We start from the raw sequence: 21,535 nt of genomic DNA, 5'->3' as shown, positions 1-21,535 counted from the left end.
TTAGACCGAATTTTGAGGAAGAAATTCAGAAAAGTGAAGTGAATAAACTGCATAGTACAGGCCAGCACTGAAGACTATGTCAAGACTTCTAGTTTGGAGAGAAGACTCACGAGGGATATGACAGTTATATTCAAGTATTTGAGGTGTTTTCATATAGAAGAGGAATTAGACTTACTCTGTTTAACCTCCAAAGGGCAAAATCAGGAGAAATGTGTTAAAGTTGCCAAAAAACAAATTTAGAACCGAAAAACTTTCTAATAGAGGTGTCTAAAAGTGGAATGGGCTGCCTTAGGAAGACCTCTTTGAGGTCTCCAAGCTGGGTGACTACTTATGTAGGTTACAGTGGGGATTTCTTTTCAGGTGCAGGTTGGACAACTCCCTTCTAACTCTCAAATTCTGTGAGTCTGTGAAATTAGTAGAGGAACACATATAGAAGAAGAGCTGGTCACCAAGCTAACTAAAAATTGTCATTTATGAAAACAGTATGTTATGTTGGAAATTCTGAGGGGTTTTCCAACCAAATATTTTTAAATGACCACATGAATCAGCCAGTCTCTAACCCAGAAGTCTTAGTTTAATAGAACACACACAGAAAAGACTGATTACCTTGGATTCCTTATGCTTCTTTTTTCTGGTTTTGTTTTTTATCTTAATACCATTAGTCTAGAGAAAGAAAAAAAAATCAGTTGATATACATTAGGGAATACCATTGTGGAGCCCTGGATCCAATAATATTATAATAAACTCCTCCCCAAAGTAATAAAAATAGAGATATAGCTTAATTATTAGCATATATAGTTAATATATATAGCTTAATTATTCTGTGTAAAACAGGATGTTCAGTCCTTATAATCACTGCATTTTATGTATTCCACGAAGTCTATTTTTTTGAAGTGAAATTTTATACACACCAGACTCTGGATGCTAGATCAAACATCAGTGGAAGTGGATTATGGGTGAGCCTGGTACAGTGGGAAAAGCCTTGACTTAGAAGACTTGGATTCAAGTAAAAACTCCTCTACTAATTGGCTATCTGACCTTGGCCAAATTATTTCGCCTCTCTTGATATTTGTTTCTTCATCTATAAAATAGGGGTGATGATACTTATACCTCACAGTATTACTGTGAGGAAATACTCTGTAAAATGAATTTTAGAGGGAAGGTATTTTATGATTTAAAAAAGGAGAACAGCATTCAGTTTCACCTTAAATCCTTTAGTAGCTAATTAACAGTAATAAAAATAATTTCAAAAAGTTGCTAAAATCATTCTTCTAAAATTAAAATATACACTATTGTGCCCTCATCAGCAAGACTAGGGGTTATATTATGAACACAAAATTTTACTACTTCACAAGTTCAGGTCTTATGTAATTTCAAGTATAATAACTGAATAATAGTCATTAGATAACTGGCTATATGATTAATATATTTTACATTCTTTTATGATCTCATGAATAATGCCACATTTATAACTTAAAATGTTCCTGTGGTTTTTCTCCTTGAAAACTCCATTCAGAAAACATTCTCTTCATTTATTTATATAAATAATTAAAATAGCTCTCAGAGCCACCAAAAAACACAATTCTGAAGTGAGCATTCCAGACCCAACCCTGTCAACTAAACTGCAAGGGCAACTAAGAAGAAACCCACTTTGTTTATCAAAATCCTCCTAAGGCAAAACAACAGAACTTACATGTTTTAAGAAAAACAAACATCATCTACACTCTCATCGTCATGCAGCAAAATGTTAATTATGCATTTCCAGCTAAAGTTAAAAGTGCTGAGATCCTGAAGGCCCTACTCAGAAAACCCCCCAAGAATGGGTATTTTATATAAGTATTATTGTTGATTATCTGTTCTAAGTTCAACGGAAAAGTAAAGCTGTTTTCTACAACAGAAAGGGAAAAGGGAAGGATTATACACAATGGATGACACAAAAATAATTTTAATTTGGTTTTGGAATAAAACTCCAGTGAAAAGCATTCAAAAATGTATGTCCTGTCCTTTATTCTATCCTAATTTTCTCCTGATCTCACCACTGTCTGAGGCCTGGTTTGGCAGAAAAGAAATGCCATCAATCATCATTATATAACTAAAAAACCAAAACTCAAACTCAACAATAGTAACAATAACAAAACAGCCACATAGAAGGCAACTGCAGAAAATAATAATTGACAACACTCTGCACCTCCTTGTGGGGAGGTGAAGTGACCTATGATTTTAATGGTATAGAGAACTCCCTCCACTGAGGAAGAATGGCTCTTAACTGCAATTTAAAGTCTTAAAGCTGGGGTTCTTTACCTTTGTTTTGTATCATGGACCTCTTTGATAGTCTGGTGAAGCCTACTGACCCCCTTTCTCAGAATATTTTAATATGCTTAAAATAAAATGCATAGAATCATAAAGGAAATTAATCATACTAAATTAAATTATTAAAATATTTTTCCCATCCAAGTTCAAAAACTCCTGAAATCTATCCATGTACCACTTGAGAATCCCTCTCTTTGAAAGTTACTTGGAGGATGGGGAGAGGTTAGATGAAAGGTCACACAGATCACACATATCAGATATAAGACTTCAATCCAAGTAAGCTTCACTCCAAGGCTAATCTTCAAGTCACTAAACCACATTGCCTCTCAAATATACATTTAAGATAGGTAACTGTAAAGGATCTTTTTCATCGAAAAATTCATGAAAATTAGCACATATTATCAACAACATGAAAGATTACTCTAACTCATTAAAAGAAGAAATGCAAATAAAAGGAATTCTGAGATTTTACTTCACACCTAGAAAATTGGAATAGTCAACACTAAAAGGGTTGTGGAAGAAAGGATATAAATATGCTGTACATGGAGTTCTGAACTGATACAACTATTCTGGAAAGCAGTTTGGAATTATGGTAAGAGCATGACTTCCAACCCTTTATCCAGAGATTCTACTGCTAGCCATATAGTCCAAAGATGTAAAAAAAAGAACAATTGCATATATACCAAAATATACATAGCACCTCTTCCTATAGGAGCAAAAAAGTAGTAACAAGGTAGACTTCTCAAGATTAGGAATGACTAAAGAAATTATGATACTTGAATGTGAAATAATAAATGATGAATATGACGAATTCAGAGAAGCACAGAAAGGCTTATATAAACCGAAACAGAGTGAAGCAGAACCAGGGAAACAGTTCACAAAATAACTAAGACAATGTAAATGGAAAGAACAACCAAAACAGAAAAACAGCCTTGAGGAGCATTTAATGGCTCACTGTCAGTGTGGCAGCCAGTCTCGAGGACAGCACCCCAGAGAGCTAGACTTGGCCTTGGGTGTTTAACAATGACTTGGATAAAGGAACAGGGGGCAAGTCCATCAAATCTGCAGATGATACAAAGCTGAGAGGGACAGCAAACACAATGGATGACAAAGTCGGAACCAAAAAGATCATGAGAAACTACAGCACTGGATTTAATACAAGAAGATGAAATTCAATAGTGATAAATATAAAATTATAATTGAATATAAAAAGATCTGTATGTTTCAGTGGACTGAAAACAATTTGATTCAAAAGTGTTATGTGGCAGACAAAAAAAAAATACGAATGGGCTCTTGACAAAGATACTAGAGTGGTTTGCCACTTCCCTTCTCCAACTCATTTTACAGATGAGGAAACTTAAGTGACTTGCCCATGGTCACACAGCTAGTGACTGTATGAGGCCAGATTTGAACTCATGAAATCTTCTGCTTCCCGGTCTGGTAATCTACCTATTGCATCACCAAACTGTTCCAAGAAAAACCACAACTGGAGTCCTGAACAGTTGAACATGACTGAAAAAAATAAACCTAATGGGATCTTGTGCAGCTAGAGGACACAGTGGATGGAGCACCTGGACTTGGAATCAGTAAGAATCCTCTTCATGAGTTCAAATCTGGCCTTAGACACTTATTAGCTACGTGACCCTGGGCAAGTCACTTAGACCTGTTTGACTTGATTTCCTCATTTTTAAAATGAGGCAGAGAAGGAAATGGCAAACCATTCCAGTATCTTTGCCAAGAAAACCCCAAAACGGCATTAAGAAGAGTCAGACATAATTGAAACAACCAAAAAACAACAATGGGAACTTAATTTTCATTAAGACAGACAGAGCTTCCAGGAATGGCTAAGTTATAGTCCTACTGTACTCCTCCCTGGAGTATTAGATTTGGTCTCTAGGATGCCATAGTTTACAGAACTGATGAGCTAAAGAGCACCCAGAGGAAGGTATCTAGTACATATCATGGAAGACTGATTAAAGGAAATAGCCATTTTAAAGCTGGAGAAGACTTAAGAGGGTCAAGTAGAGCAGAGATTTTATACACAAAGCCCAGCCCAAGATAAAAAACCAGATTAAAAAGTAGTTTGCATATATTTAACAGAAGACAACAGAACATAAATAATATTAATTCTACGTGGTTTTTAAAGTAAATTTGTAGCCTACAGGGAGACTTTTGTATGGTTGCCTGGTTTCCATTTCAATAAGATACCTTCAAGCAGAGGAGGAAATAAGCTTGTTCTCTTTGGCCAAGAGAATAGAACTAGGAGAAATGATCAGAAATTGCAGAGAAGAAAATTCAGGGTAGATGTTGGAAAAACTAACAATTAGAACAGTCCACTCTGGAGCTGTCTCAAGATATGATCAGTTCCTAATTAGAGGTCTTTAAGTAGAGGCTGGATGACCATTTATCAGGCACGTTATAGTGGCATGGGCTAGACCAGATGGCTACTTAAGTTTCTTCCAATTATAAAATTCTGTAATTCTTTTACAATGTAATAGCAAAGAAAAAGAGACAAAGTACATGCCTATGGATTAAGAAATGGCTAAACAAAAAATCATGGTACCTGAATTCAGAGTAGTAGCATGGGAAGACATATAAACTGATGCAAAGTGAAGCAGGCAGGGCTAGAAGAATGAATGGAAAGAACCACAATAACAAAAACAAATGGTGTATAAACGATGACTAAACTTTACTCTACAGAAGAGAAGACAAAATTTATCGCACTCTCGCCTACAGAGGTAGGAGACTATAGGTGGAACACTGCATAAAGTCAGTTTCAGTCACCAATGTGTGGATTAGTTTTGAAGAGTCATTTCTTTTTTTGGTTTTTAAATTCTGTTACCAGGAATTGCTTGCTAGGGAGGGAGTTGGGAATGGATACAATCAGAAATGAAGGTGAAGTAAAAAGAAAAGATATTAATAAAAATTTAAAACTAAAAAACTCTTTTCATTGTGATATTAGGGAATTAGGATACATTATAAAATGAAATGTGAATATAGCAAAATAATAACTTACTGAAGTCTCTTCAGTTTCTTGTTTCCTTAATATAGTGCAAGGGCCATCTATTGAAAGATAAATAATTACATAAGAAAATCCCAAGTATACGTTTTTACAAAACATACTGAAATCACTGGGGAAATTATCCCAAATGTTCAATGAAGGAACAAAATATTATACTACCTAACAGTCTTTGGTTCTTGGATCAAGAACCAAAAGCAAAATTGCTAGAGCAAAATGTGATTAAAGAGCAAATTAAATACAGCAGAAAACATTTATGACAGAACCACTGAAGACACTATTTTGGTTCTTCTGGACAACTGTTAAAATAGAATTTGAAAAAATACTTTCCTGGTCAATTACTATTTGACTGGTGTTTCTTGGAGTCAAAAAAAAACCAGCCACAGCCAAAAGTACTCCATTTTTTATTCCAGATGATGCTACAGAGGGTGACTTATTGGGGCTAAATTCAACCCATCTGAGATTGTTCTTTTGTGACAACCATCTGCTTTCACTTGGATAGAAATTTATGATATTAGCAGTCCAACTTAGGCTATATATTTTGAGTATCAATTTGAAAATTATTTCCCATGCACTAAATAACTGCTTTAGAAGCATAAAGCCACTTTACTTTGTGTGAGACTCTTTATTAATGAGAAGTCTACTCACCAATGGAGTCCAACAACATATGATTTGTGAATCACTTTGTAGCTTCCTTTCCCCTATCCTTCTCTAATTTTTGCCTCTATAGCAAGAAAAAGTTTAGTTTCTGAGGCACATGTGCATGTGTACACACATACACACGCACATAATTACATATAAACAGGAATGAAAGAATGAAGAAACTGAAGCACAGAAGAATTTGTTGACTTACTCAGTATTAAGACAGCTGGTTAGTGGCAGAGCTTGGACTAAAACCCAGGCCTCCTGTTTTCCAAGTTAATATATTTTTGAATACATCAATGTCACTCATTTAATTGGCTTAAATTAAAACAAATACCATGTGGCAATTATTATACTATTCTTATGCTATAAAGTTCCATACTGACTTTGACACGTATTAACTGATACCAAAGCAGTCAAGTATTTTCTTGAATTTTATACATTATACATTTTTTGAACAGGTTCTGCCTTTTTCATCTTAATATACAGATGTATGTAACAAATATCAATCTGAGTGACTACATTAACTTATTCCTACAAAAAGGCCTTTAAAATGGCCAAACTTAATGTCCTAACCAACCAAATTGATCTAAATACTAAGTACTAAAAAGCTTTGACGCTTAACTCCCATTAATATTGGACTCATGCTACCACTTACTGATGAAGGATGTAACCGCTCTGTAACTGAGTAAAGTTTTTGAGATTTGCTGTAGCTTAAACATTCATCATTTTGGAGGGGGGGAGGGAGACAAATCCTAAGGATGAGCCTCTCCAAACTTTGCTAGGCTGGTCTTCAGACAACAAATAAAGCCTTCTCTCAGAGTCTCTTTAGCCTGGTAGGACTTGCCCGAGCTTGCGCTCTCATACCAAAGCCTTCATCCCATAAGGCATATGTGGGAACACTTTAGTAAAAAGTCGTTAAGATACACATATATTTAAAAGTATAATTTCACTATTTTTTTCTGGGCAAATAAGAATAAGGCAAGGTCAGTAATTAAAGTGAATTTTCATTTTTCATCGACTTTATTTACCTATAACAACAGTACACTGTGAACAAAACCTCACTGTTTCTATTATTCTATCTGAATATATGTACATAGTTCCTCCAACATAAAGTTGATAACCTTTTTATTCCTATTTCTGCAATAAAAGATGAAATTCATTACAGCTGGAAAATCCAAGCTCACATTTGAAAATTCAGTCTTCTTAGCTTCCAACAATTCCCTAAGGTCAGGCAGAATAAAAGTTTAGGTGAGACTGTGTTATACTGTTGCTGCAGTTACCTACCCATTATATCAAAGAATTCATCTAAAGCGTTATGCAGTGCTGGAAACTTCTCTCTATTGTCCTCTAACAGCCATATTATATAGCGAGCTTCTTTCAATGATCCTGGATTATTGCAATATTCAACTATCCTTCTCTCTTCACAACTGGTAATTATGTGGTCTAGTTTATGACCATATTTCTCACTCCAGAGAAGAGTTACGAGTTTAAAATCAAGCTTTTTAATACAATCACCATAACGAGAAAAAAACATTCTTGTAGCATCCAAACCTGAAATAAAAAAATCCTTGATCAAAACATAATTATTTCTCATTAAGGAGTTAAACAAGGAATGAATGTACTTCTCTTAAATTTCCACTAATATAAAAAAAAATCCATTTTACCTTTTCTGTGAAGTTATCTTTGCTTAACAAAGCGAAATAGAAATAAATAATATAAATAATATTTTAAAAGAAAGTATTTAAATTTGTTGTTCAATCATTTCATTCATGTCCTACTCTGTGATCCCATTCTGGGTTTTATTGGCAAAGATACTGGAGTGATTTTCCATTTTGTTCTCCAGCTCACTTTACAGATGAGGAAATGGAGGCAAACAGGGCTAAGTGACTTGCCCAGGTTATACAGCTAATAAATACCTGAGGCCACATTGGAACTGAGGAAAATGAGTTGTCTTGGTTCTAGGCCTGGCACTCTCCACTGTGCTTGACTCAACAATAACAAAAAATAAAATTTTAAGGGAAAGCATTTAAATACTTTGTACATATTTTAAAAAAATATTTCAAGTGCATTATCTAATTTACCGATTAACTGGTTGGTATGATAATTTTTATCTAGTCATTCAAGTAAGTAGCTTAGGATCACAGTGTAGTTTTAGCTCCTATCCCAAAGTACTGAAATTTAAGCATTTCATACTTTAACTGTATACAAAACCAAAATGAACTCTGTAGAACCCAAACAGTATAAACTAGTAAGATTTTACCGTACTTTTATAATATATACAGCACATTACATTGTTAGGGAAATCAGAAAGACAGAGTTTGGCAACATATAGCCAATATACTAAAGATGGCATTCTGGCCAACTGTTTCTGTTTCTCTGCTACTTTCAAGATCTGATGGTTGCTATTAAAAGCTCTCTCCCCATCAATGGCTCAAGCTCATCACCATATCCCACCCAGACAGTCAGCAAATCAAGACAGCAGTCAGCAGCTTGGCATACCAAACAATCAATAAGTACTGATTAAGCAATTATTATATGACAGGAACTGTTCAGGGCTTAATATAAATTAAAAAAAAATTTAAATGAACCTTACTTTAAAAGAGATTATATTCCACTGGGGGAAATACCAGTTACATATCTAAGTATATAGAGAATAAATACAGAGCACTAGCAGTATGGGCTGGGGTAGAGGAAAAAGAGGCTCAAGAAAGCCTTCAGGCATAAAGCAGTAACAACTTTAGAAAGGCGGTATATCTTTTTATCTAAAACATGCCTTCCCTTTTCTATTCTGGTGGTTATACTGAATTACTATATTTGACTAGGCACTTAGGTGGCATAGTCACCCTAGTCAAGTCACTTAACCTCTGTTTGCTTCAATTTTCTCATTTGTAAAAATAGGTAAAATAATAGCACCTATCTACCAGGGTTGTTGTAAATATCAAATGAGACAGTATTTGTAAAGCACTTTGCAAACCTTAAAAGGGCTATATAAATACTGGCCATTATTTTCATAGCTATAGCTAGGAGGAATCTAAAAGATTCACCAGACTGCTAAAGGGACCCATGAGACAAAATACCATACTGCTAAATACCATGACACAAAAAAGGTTAAGAAACCCTAACATAGTCTCCCCTTATGTTTTAAATAAACTGCACAGCATTTTTCTTTTATTCAGGATCAGAATTTACTTTCAAGGTAATTCTAGCTCTTTTAAAACTCCTCTTCTTTCCTAGTTTTAGCAACTGAACTGATTATAAAGCTGTATCTGTTTTTAACAATTTAAAAGTTTACTTGCAAGTTTAAAAAAAACTACAACCATAAAACACAATCATAACTTTACAGTTAAAAAAAGGCATTGGAGGTCATCTAGTTCTACTCCCTCAGATGTTCTGCGGATAAGGAAATCGAGTATTAAACACGTCTGGTGATTAGCTCAAGGTCACATAGGTGACCTTGACAGATCTGGGATTCAAAGCGAGGGCTTCAACCTCTAAAAACCATGCTCTTTCCTGTGTACCATGTTGTCTCTCTACAGTATAATTTTCTCCTGAGGCTATTACAGCTCTTCACTTAAAAACCTCTACACATTATAAATGGCAAAGAAAATTTTTTTAAAAAAATCAGATTGATCATTCAATATACAAAATTAAGTTTCTTTAGAAGGAAGTGACATACCTAAACTATTGAGTTTCTGGATCCAGTCACGTAGTTTGGGATTAATGTCTTCAATCTCACTCAATACATGCAGAAAAATCCTTGTGTTTACTCTATTGTTTTTCCGTATCAAATGCTCGATGAGATGATCTACTGTTTCGCTTAAAAAATTGCTATCCAAAAAAGAATCTGAATAATCCTCTGTGTTTATTACCTTCCAAGAAAGCAATTCTCTGACAAGTTTGGAAGTGTCCTGAATGCCAGATTTAATTTGATCAGCATTTTGTTTTATACACTGCAAAATCCTATCATCAGGAGTTTGGCAACTTTGTACAAATCCTAAAATAGAATTAGCATATACAGCAAGATTACTCAAGTGAAATAATGAGATCAATCATTAAACAAGTTGAGGAAGACCAAATATAAACACCACATTATGTAGTGTGCTGCATGTGTACACATATAGCTTTTTTGTGTGTGTTGCTTATTTTTAATTTAATAGACTTAGGGTTGAAAGAAATCTTAAAGATCATTTAGTCTGATGTCCCCCTAGGTCAAAAATATTTTCAAAGAAATACATCTCTCTTCCCTTCTGTATTATTGGCTTCATTTTATATATCACTTAATAAACTACTATAAATATTAGGTAAAAAAATGAACTTTTAAATATAGGACAACAAATAAGTCAAATGGGAATAACTACTCAAAGTACCATAGATGTAGATGTAGATTCAGAGGCATTGGCAGAAAACTTTTATCAAAATAAAAGTGACAGATGAAAATGGTAATTTAGAACTTCATTTTCAATAATTTTTTTTTCTAATTGTGTTTTTACATAAAAAGGCAAAAATTTTAAACAAATATTTTCAGGGACACAATCATATTATCAAAAATGAGCTTAAAAATAAATGACTAGAAAAATTTACCTAAGTGAATTCTGAGGTGCAGAATGTTTCCATTTTTAAAAATAAGTCTTAATTTACTCTTCAGGCTGTGTACCAGAATAAGAGGATGGCATTCTAATTGGCATTAGTATATATTTTATACTTGAGAAAGCTAACAATAAATAGATATCTGATGACTAGCTAATGCTGAACATGGCAAAATCAGTAAGATGTTATTTTCTCTTTTCTTAAAACATAAGGCCAACTATGAAGTAATAAAGTTCACAGTACAATACCTGCAAAAGTAAAGTAATCACAGTATATGGGATGTTTTATCTCTAACATAGGGCAGATATCTTTAATGGAGTGCCTGTCTATTTGAACCCTGAATTTTGCCAAACTAATGCTTTCTCTCTTCTGCAGTACTTCTTAACAAATGTTCTTTATTGGCTTGCTTGTGTAGATGACGGCACTAGAATAGTCAACCAATCATCTACTTTGTGGCATGCTAAGCACTAGGTACACAGAAAGAGCTGAAAGACAATCCCTGCCCTCAAGGAGTTCACAATCTAAAGAGGAGACAACAAGCAAACAATTATGTACAAGCCAAAGATAAACTGGATAAACAGGAAAAGAAGAAGAGAGGGAAGGCACTAGAATTAAGATGGACTGGAAAAGTCTTCTTGCAGAAGATGAAATTTAAATTGTAACTTAAAAACAAGCCAAAAGCAGAGATGAGGAAAGCATTCCAGGCTTGGGGGACAGTCAGAGAACGTGCCCAAAGATGAAAGATGGAGTATGTTGTTAATGGAACAACAAATAGCAGGGAATATGAGTTAAGAAGACTGGACAGGTAGGAGGAGGATAGGCTATGATGGGCTTTGAATTCCAAAAAGAGAATTTTGCATTTGATCCTGGAAGAAATAGAGAGACACTGAAGTTTAATGATGAGGAGTGATATGGATGGATCCGCACTTTCGGAAAAGAACTCTGACAGCTGAATGAAGTGTGGGTTGGAGTGAGGAGAGACTGGAAGCAAACAGACCCATCAGCAGGCTATTACAATAGTGCAGGCATGAGATGATGAGGAGTTATACCAGAATGGCGGCAATGTTAGAGGAGAGAAGGGGATATATTGAAGAGATGTTGCAAAGGTGAAATTGACAGACCTTGGCAATTTGGATTTGGGGAGTGGATATGGATTGGATATGAGAGGTGAGAGAGAATGAAAAGTCAAGGACAACTCTTAGGCTGCAAGTCTGAGAGAATGGGAGTATGGTGTGACCAAGAAAAACAATATATGGTGGAAGAAATAGGGCTAAGGACAGAACCTTATAAAACACTCCAAGTTAGCAGGCAAGATCTAGATGAGGATCAAGCTAAAGGAATAGTAAAAAGCAGTAGGATAGGTAGTATAACTAGCAGATTGCAGCATCATAAGAATCTAGAGATTTCTCTCTAGAATATCTAAGAGAAGAGGTTGATCATCAGTGCCAAAGGCTGCCAAGAGGTTGATAAGGATAAGAATTGAGAAAAGACCATAAGATTTGGCAATTAAAAGATTACTGGTAATTTTGGAGAGAGTACTTTTAGTTGAATGAGAAGGCCAGAAGCCAGACTGTAGTAGAAGAGGTTAGAAGACAGGAGAAGAAAAGAAGTGGAGGCACCAATTACAGATGGGCTGAACTGGATGGGATTAAGGAAGCCAAGAGTAGGGAATGGAAAGAATATGATGAAGTGAAGATTATGCTAACCACCGAGGAATGAGCCCAGAGTATGAGTGGTTGGGCAGAGGTCTGTTCAAAGAGACAAAAGCTTCTTGATTGGTTAGTACATTGTTACGGATCACTGTCTGAACTAAAAATCAATATAATCACCAAAGACATACCTAATTACATAAAACTATCTGATATGTAAATATATTATTCAAACAAATACCGTAAACGTCTGCATACCTTTATGGTCACCATGCTTAGATGAGCTGCTTTCTCTAGTTTTTTCTTCCATTCTCTCTTTAGCTAATTTTCTTGCTTCTTTTTTTTGAATTTTTCTTTTTACTTTTCTTTCTTCTTTAACTTTTAATTTCTCTAGGCTAATAAACATTACCAGTTAATGAAACCTGGTTGATGCATAAACAATAGGCATATTTATTTCTAGGATGATCCTCTTGAAGTTTTAAATTTCTTAGAGACTTGTCAAAAGTTCTTTCTTAAACATTTTTGAAATGTAGAAAACTGAAATTAACATAATTATATTCAAATTCTAGTCTCTCATCTACTGATAATTCAGTTAGAATTCTTACCTAGAACATTTCTGCTTCATGACAGGTCTTGGTGGATCCCTTTCTTTTGTGACTCTATGTTCAAACTTTAAATAAAGGAAAGATAATATCTAGAATTTGATTCACATTTCCATAAAAAGCAAAAGACATGTCAGAAAACATTAAGCACTTTGGAAATTCACAAAATAAATAATAAAAACGTGTAATGATTAATCAATGAAAAACCCTGAAAAGTTAAATGAAGGTACATCATAATCAATTAACTGTAAAGATAAAAAATAAAAGAACAGCCTACCAACTTCTTAAGTTATGAGTAAGTAACACGTTTTTAAAGATAAATTCTAGTTGAGGAAAATTATTTCTGCGAAAATTATCTTCTAAAGAGAATAAAGTTGGAAGGGTTACTCTTCCATTCTTAAGAACAAAATGATTATAAAAACAAAGTTGACGGTAAGAACAAAATAAAAACAGAAAAAAGCCTTTTCCTCTGTAAAAAATGAAAACATGCACAAAACAAAAACACCCCACATTCTTTAAAGGTGTTATTGATAAAGGTATAACTTAAATTTTTAAAAACCAAGAATTCTTTATGTCTCCCCAAGAGCCCACTGCCTGCCAGGCACTGTGCAGAAAGCTTTAACAAACATCATCTCACTTAATCCTCACAACAATCTCATGGGGTAGATGCTACTATTATTATCCTCATTTTGCAGTCAAAGGTTAAGTGATTTGCTTAGACACACAGTAAGTGCCTCAGGTGAGACCTCAACTCAGATCCTGCTGACCCCAAGTCCAGTGCCCTACCTGCTGTTCTACCTAGCCGCCTCAACTCTTGCCTCTACTGCTGCAGAGCTACTGGTATCTGCTGAAGGTATCATCAAGTTAACTTATTATAAATAGTGCTCTTGTTCTCGGCTGTTTGATGGTGGGCATCCCGTCTCCCCTATGGGTCATTGTCAGGATCACTTAATAACATCCTGTCCAAATTTCACCAGGAATGTTGTGGTTAGTAAGCTTTTCTCCTGTGGGGAGGACTACAGCCCTTTCAGCCTCCAATGAGGCATCATGTTCTCTGTTCAGTAGGGGTTGGTACTGAAGACTACTACGGCTATCCTCAGTGAGTTCTCTTAGTCAGTGGCTTTGAAACTCTATCTCCTTTAGTTCAGATGCTCAAAGAAGATAACAAATGCCCAGGCTGAAATCATGTTTTACATCTGAAATTTGCTTTTAACTACTCACTCTTATATTATCTCCTTTGAGTCCCTCATTTTCACTCTTACTGTCATGAACTTATTTTAGTTCTTCAAGTCTTATCATATCATGACTGAGAAAACTATCCCCAGAATTCTATTTCCTTAATCAAAAAACAAAACAAAACAAAACTGAATGAAATTGTTGTGAAGAAACTCTTCCAATATATTCCTCTGTTCCATGCAAATTACAAAGGCTTGATTAGTTACATTAGGCAGGAAAAGCTGGTGATTTCTCTCTCCAATTCCCCCAGCAACAAATCATAATTTATTCTCTCTACACAGCAGGGAGGTAAGTAGTTAAGAGATCAAAGAGCAGAAGTGATTCTGGCTTGGTCACCTGCTCTCTTCTGTGAATGGCCTAGGTAAAAGGAACCCTCTCTCAAGCACTGGTTGAGCTTTATAATCACTAGCTGAGGACTAAGTGAGGGGAGCTAGGGTGCTCCCCTGTAGAAGAGATGTCGTCTACTACAGCATCCCTTGGAGGATAGTGGGGAGGGCAGCAGAAGATCCGAATGTTGCACCTCAGTATAAGACTTTATTACTTTGGTTCAGCTGAGGTCCAGTGGGACGCAAGAGTGCCGGCTCAAAGAGAGAGGTTTATTAACTACAGCATTACCAGAGATGGTAGAAATGTCTGAAAAAGCTACAATTTTTTTTTGTTACTGTATGGTGGAAAGAACATTAAGTGACTGAAAACAGCGGAAGATCTGTTAAAGCAATGAAGCCTACTGAGAAACAGCGAACGTGAAGACTGGTGGGGAACATCTGAGAGGTGAAGCCTGTCCAGGAGTAAGTCTCCCAGCGGACAATGGAGGCATGAAGGAGCCTTCAGTGTGTGTGCCCTGACCACAAGAATGTCCTGGGCATGTCCTCTCTTCTCACTGAGGGTGTCTACTGTGAGAGAACCAGTTCAAAGAAGGGAGGAATTCTCTAGCGTTATTTTATTACTATGTTATTTCATTAAATACTACTGCTTTGAAATAGGTCATTTTCTTCCTGATCTTCTACGTATAAATGGAGGTAACTTGGGGAGAGGGGTCGTAAGCAAGTGAGTCACAGGGGCTGCATGTAAATACCATCAATCTACTAAGATCTTGCTTTTAGGAAATACTTACTTCACATTTAATATGACCAGTTGCACCAAAGATAACAATCTTAGAAATAATACCTCTACAGTCAGGAGTAAGACATGTTCCTTGGAGAAAATCCTGTAAAATGGAAACAGGAAATATAACAACAAAGTGAAATGATGTTAAATTATATCTTTTGAACTAAAAAACAGAACATAAAAGTAAAGGAAATAAAGACAGCATGTATTCCTTTTTTCCTATTTTATAGAACCTAAGTTTAAAGGTACATGACAAAATATGGCTGACATACTGTGGGAATTTTTCTCACACAGGTTTTAATAGGCTGAATCTCTGAACAACTCAGAGTCACACGGTGTCAGTGTTTCCGGGAAGTGAGCAGCCTCTACTTTTGGAGCACACTGCTCCCTACAGTTAGTGGTTAGTACTTGGAACTGAAAATGGTTTTTTTTTTCCCCCCAAGGATTCTGCTCTATGTGGACTGGGTGAAAAGTCTCCATATCTTATGTTCCCTCATCCTGTCTGCTTTGTAGACTTCTGGTAATTCATAAATCAATGAATGAATGTCTGGTGATAGGTATAATGAGAAGTGAATTCAATTTCAATTTTGAACTACTGAATAACAAAATTTACACATTTCTCCAGAAACAACTGAAACAAACACTCTGAAATAAAAGAATTCTTCTGAGGGAAGCCAAGTTTATATTAATTATTCTCACATACTTGCATCAAATTCCAAACAGATTTGTTTTATTTATCAAAACATCCTGTTACAAATCATAAATGACATGAACATAATTCAGTTTATTCCTTTTTAAAAAATGGAGAAACTGAATATTGTAATTATTATATATAGCCTTCTAATAGATGCCTTAACTATGCTTAATCTCAAATCAATATTCTAATATTTTCATACAAACAAGGTGATGATTTACATGAACTAATGCAAAGTGAAGCAAACTAAACCGGGATAAGAATTTACACAATGACTACAATACAAAGGAAACACTGCTGAGAAACATCAGAATTCTGATCAATGCAGTAAGCAAGTATCAGTTCAGGGGACTGATGCATACCTTTTTCCTGCATTTTAAAAAATATCAATAATGATTTTTATTTTTTTAAAAAACAAATTCATTTTTAGACATGTTAAATTTGAAATATTAGTGCAACATCCAGATGAAGCTGTCTTATGGAAAGTAGGAAAGGGATCTGGCACTCAAAAGAGGGGTCCCAGATACAGTTACAGATCTGGTCACTGAAGTGGATCGAGAAAAAGAAGGGCCTCAAGGAGAGAATCTTGGGAAAATTTAATTCTAAGAGAATAAGAAGAGAATGGGAAGTCAGCGAAGGAGAGAAGCTGTCAGAAAGGCAGGAGGACCCAGGAAAGTATGAAGTCAAAGAAACAGAGAGAGGAGAAAGATCAACAGTGTGATTACTAAAATAGAGGCCAAATAGGTTATGACACAAAATCTGTTTATTGGATTATGTGCTAAGGCAGTTAGTAGTGAATTTAGTGGGAGAAATTTTATTAGAAATGTGAGAACAGAAGAGGCTAAAGACAGTGAGTGATGAGGAAGTGGAAACATCATGTGCATTTAATATATAGTGGGTATATAAAATTGTCTTTTATCACCAGAAGCATATTGAGATAACAAAGTGTCAGTGTAAAATGCAACTTTACTTTTCACTTTTTTTCACCACTCATAAACTCATTGGTAAATGTTTTAAATGTTAATAAGACTATACATTTAGAGCTGGAAGGGACTGGAAGAACTGGGAGGTTATCTGGTCTAGTTCTTTCATTTTAGAGATAAGGAAACGAAAACCCAGAGAGGAAATGACTTGTTCAAAGAGTTTTTTCAACATGACAGATAAGATACTAATTTTTTTTTTTTTTACAAATCTTATATTAAAACCAAAATAAACACAAAGCAAGTTGGGGTCCTTAGCAAAATATATTTTCTTTGAGATCCTCTGTTTTAAAACTAGTGTTGGCTAATGAAATTTGAAGTAAATTCTTATTTGTTTTTATATATTAAAAAATCTAACTAAAAAAATCTTGAATGCAAAAGTACTTAAAGACCTAGGTGTTCAGTATGCTCTTTTAAGAAATCTGTTTTCTGTTTTATTGTTAAACTTCTTTCAGCTTAATTAATGATGAAAATGACCTAATCTACAGCAGAGATGTCAAATAAGTGGCCTATCAGCCACAATTCCCGAGTATGGCCTGAACCAGATTAAAATGTAAATAAGATATTTTTAACAAAATAAATTACAATATAATAAAACTCAATGTTACATTTTAAAACTAAGTCAATATGTAGCTTAAAGTGATCCTTATGTACAGATTACTGGTCCCCGTTTCTATTTGAGTTTAACACTACTAATCTATAGGATATTATTTTAATAGGGATAAATGTAAAGCCTTACATTTGGGTTAACAAAACCAACTTCCAAGTGTAACAAACAGACATAGCTAAACAGCATTTCATCTAAAAATGATTTGGAGGTTTTAGTGAATTGCAAGCTCAACTTGAGCCATGTGAAATGGCAACAAGAAAGCTGATGCAAACTTAGGTTGCATTAAAAGAGGCACAGCATTTAAAGTGACAATTCACTCACTCTTCCCTCAGTTTGGAACATTATGCCCAGTTCTACGTACCACTTTTTAAGGTCACTGATAAGCTAAAGAACATTCAGAGAAAAAAAAGGCAGAATTGTGACGGGAGTCAAGTTCTTGCAATATGAGGAAGGGTTATAGGACACAGGTGTTTAACATGGATGACAAAAAACACAAGGGAACATAACAGTTGTCTTCAGATATTTGAAGAAAAAACTAACATCCTGAGTTATCAAAGAGTGGAATGGCTTATCTCAGAGGTGGTATGTAACCACGCATGAGGAGTCTCCAAGCCAAAGTTAGATGGCCCCATGCTGGGAAGAAGTCTCTTCCATGTGTAAGATTCTTTAAGTGTTAACAAAACCTCAAAGTACACAGTTAAGAAAAGAACTCAGAATTTCTTTCCTTTAGAAAGTCATTAAGTATGTACAACAAGAATATTAAAAACATTCGGAAAATTGTCTTACCTTGTCATTTTTATCATTGAAAATTGTTGTTTTTAATTTTTTCCAACAGCTAATGTGAAATTCTACTCTACAAAATTGGCAGCAGTTAATTCGTATAAAACCCTGAAATCCAAAAGAATGGACATTAATTCATATTTCAATATACGGGTTATTGGATATTGTATGCATCTAGTGAGAAAACCTAAAAGTATCTATTTAGATATTTCCAAAATTCCATTGTGGTATCATAAAGAAGTTTCTTACTCAATAATCAGATAAACTGTAAATTTCTTGTGTTCAAGGACCATGTTATTAGAATTAACTTGTATTTCAATAAACGCCTGGCAGATATACACTATGTATTCCAATATAAACCTTTTCTTTGGCATCTATGGCAGAAGCATTAACAGAAGCAGAATGCACAGTACAAGGGAGGCAATAGTCCCACCTGACCATGTAAGAAACATTAAATATTATGTCTAATTTTTCAGTGCATTTTAGAAAGGACATTAAGAAGCTAGAGGGTGCACAGAAAACAGTGACTAAGATAAGGAGATTTGCAATGATGCCGATGACCTGGTAAAATAACCAGGGACATTTAGTCTAAGAAGAAAAGTTGCAAGTATGGAGAAAGATATGCTATTGGTTTTCAAATATCTGAATATTTATTACATGGAAGAGGGATTAAACTTAATCTACTTGGGTCTAGATGGGAGAATTAGGGAAACATATTTTTGGCTTATTATTATAAAAACTTTTCTAAGAAAATTATAGTTCTCTTTCACTGAAGGTCTTAAAAAAGAAGATATGTTGAGTTATTACCAAGAATATTAATGGTTCAGGTAAAGCTTACTAAGCAACTGCTAATGTTCCTTTCAAATGTGAAATTTTATATTGTTCTTATAAATCTGATATAAAATAGATCCCACTGCTGTCATCCATAATTAACATACCCATGCAAATGAGTCACCAATAAAAGTATCATTTCGTTTTTTAGGTTCTAATTAGAAATAAAATTTTTTATGAGATATGATATAGGAGAATAAGTTGGATTAGAGACTTATTCCCCCAGAAAAGTTGTAGGCATCAATGTGAGAAGAAAGGAAGTAATGAATTTCCAAGATTCAAAGAGGCAGGCAATTATATTTCCTTCAAATTTGAGGTCCTAGGTTATAGCATTACTTAGATTTCTTTTTAATGAATAAGTTTCATTACTGAACTTCCCTTTCAAAGTTTTATTTCTTACCTTGAAGTCTGGATCATTTAAATATATCTGGATTTTAGAATATCCATGGCACTTCTGATAACAACAAACCGCATCAGGATCTGGTGGGAATTTGCATTCTTCAATATGATTTTCTAATATCAACTAAAACCAGAATAAAAACCAGATATTATGCTACTTTTCCCAAAGCACACTGATTTATAAACAATCTAGGTTTCCTATTCCAAAAATATTTTAGCCTAGAAATGATCAATTTTAAGCCAAAGACATGAACGCAAAAATTTTTAAGCTATTACTTTAAAACTGACGAAAAGAGAGATGTGTAACTGTGATTTGGGAGGAAAGAAGGGGGAAAAATAATTCTGAAATCTTTTTCTAGGTTAAAGATTTGAAAAACATTGCTGGCTTCAACTACTTAAAGTGTGTCAATAAATACATATACAAACAAGCATTTATTAAATAAAAGCAAACTATGGTAAACACTAAGGAAAAAAAATGAAAAAAGTCCTTGCTCTGGAAGAGCTAACATCCTAACAGGAAAGAAATCATATATAAATAGGTACATAAATAAGATACAAACAATTTAAATACAAGGTAACCTTAAAAAGAGAAAAGCACTAGTAGCAGAAGTTATATATACATACCCACACCCTTATGTACACACACACACACATGCCTTCTAAATTATTTGGACTGGTTTGCAATTTTGACAATTTATTAGACTCTTCCTTTTCCCACAGCTCCATTTCTTGCTATTTTTGCCATTCTAATGGGTTAAGTGGTAATGTAAGATTATCTTTGTTTGAATTTATCTTATTACTAGGGAATTAAGCTACTTATTCATGAGGCTATTAGCAATTTGAGTTTTGTTCTTTTTTTTTTTGTCCTTCAGGAATTATCTGTTAATTTCTTTTGACCACTGGGGATTATATGTAAGTCTTGTAGACTCCCTATGTTCGATATATTTACTGTAAAGTTTTTCCTAATCTGTTTCTTTTTCATTTTAGAGATACCTTTTAAGTGTATAAAATCCTTTTTTTTCCTATAATCAAACCTATAAATTGTCTTCAATAATTTTTCCTTATGTTGATTTTTAAAAGTCTTTCTCTGTATTTAATAAATATATTGCTCTTTTGTCTTCCAGTTTCAAAATGATTTTTAAAGATATTTACATTCATGATCCAGTAAGTTACTGTACTGTATAGTTTCTTCTATGGGAACATAGCAATCCTGAGACTATTGCTTTGTGATCTTTGCATCAGTAATCTTAGAGATAAAGCCACCTAATTCTGTACATTTTCCAATTCTTTGGATGATTCAGAGATTTTTTCCAAATTTATATTTATAGCTGCTATCAGCTGTGTACAATTCCATTTTCCACTGAAATAAGTTTGTTACTAGTTGATTCTCCCAAGTTTTCTATTATAATCTCTATTTGTCATTTTCTCCATTTTTTCCTCTTAATTCTAGACTCTTATTTGTTCTCCAGATTTCTACCAGTTAATTATTGCTTAATTGCTTTAACTGTGTCATTTATTCATTTCCGCATCTCATAACCTGCATTAAGTGTCAGTCTAGTGCCAGATATGGCACTAGATGGAGCATTTACAAAGACAAAAATGAGCTCTGTACCCTCAGTGAGTATATGCTTGACTGGGAAAAGAGAGCATATGCAGAAGTAAATAACAAAATTTATACAAAGTAAATACAAGGTAATTTCAGAGTGGGAAGGCACTGGAAGTTTGAGGGATTAGGAAACCTTATTTTAGAGGTGGAACATGTACTAAGGATGTGAAGGATTATATAAGGTGGGGGTAAGAAAGTAGTGAAGTCCAAACCTGTGGGAATATCCAAAGACACCAAGTCAAGTGGTGGACTGGAATATATGAGAAACATTGTAGGCCTGCTTCACTTATTATGAACTATTTTTAATTATTATTTAATTGGTACTTCATTAATTTTCTATTCTGCAGATGCTTACGTTCTTCTGTAGATTTTTAGTAATATTTCCTTTCGTTGGCATTTCTATTTGCTATTTTCTGAGGCATATGGGACTGAGTTCTGCTTAACTCATACTCTTCCACCTTGAGTAGAAAGCCTATTCTA

General features: G+C 34.4%; 1 protein-coding gene across 11 annotated transcripts in view; it reads right to left on the bottom strand.

The window, feature by feature from the left end:
* The window catches only part of TTC3 (tetratricopeptide repeat domain 3), a 149,938-nt gene that overhangs the window by 52,032 nt on the left and 76,371 nt on the right, over positions 1-21,535 (bottom strand). For all 11 annotated transcript variants that reach the window (XM_072614952.1, XM_072614956.1, XM_072614954.1 and 8 more), the window contains 9 exons: positions 19,451-19,573; positions 18,226-18,327; positions 15,163-15,255; positions 12,816-12,880; positions 12,469-12,605; positions 9,651-9,968; positions 7,259-7,525; positions 5,327-5,373; positions 607-663 (listed from right to left, as the gene is read on the bottom strand). In XM_072614952.1, coding sequence (XP_072471053.1) covers positions 607-663; positions 5,327-5,373; positions 7,259-7,525; positions 9,651-9,968; positions 12,469-12,605; positions 12,816-12,880; positions 15,163-15,255; positions 18,226-18,327; positions 19,451-19,573 — 1,209 coding nt within the window. The remainder of the gene's footprint in view (positions 1-606; positions 664-5,326; positions 5,374-7,258; positions 7,526-9,650; positions 9,969-12,468; positions 12,606-12,815; positions 12,881-15,162; positions 15,256-18,225; positions 18,328-19,450; positions 19,574-21,535) is intronic.

Source organism: Notamacropus eugenii, chromosome 5 (assembly GCF_028372415.1).
Source record: "Notamacropus eugenii isolate mMacEug1 chromosome 5, mMacEug1.pri_v2, whole genome shotgun sequence".
NCBI classification, from domain to species: Eukaryota; Metazoa; Chordata; class Mammalia; order Diprotodontia; family Macropodidae; genus Notamacropus; species Notamacropus eugenii.
The sequence above is the reverse complement of the archived record's forward strand: the minus strand, read 5'-3'. Positions and strand labels throughout refer to the sequence as shown.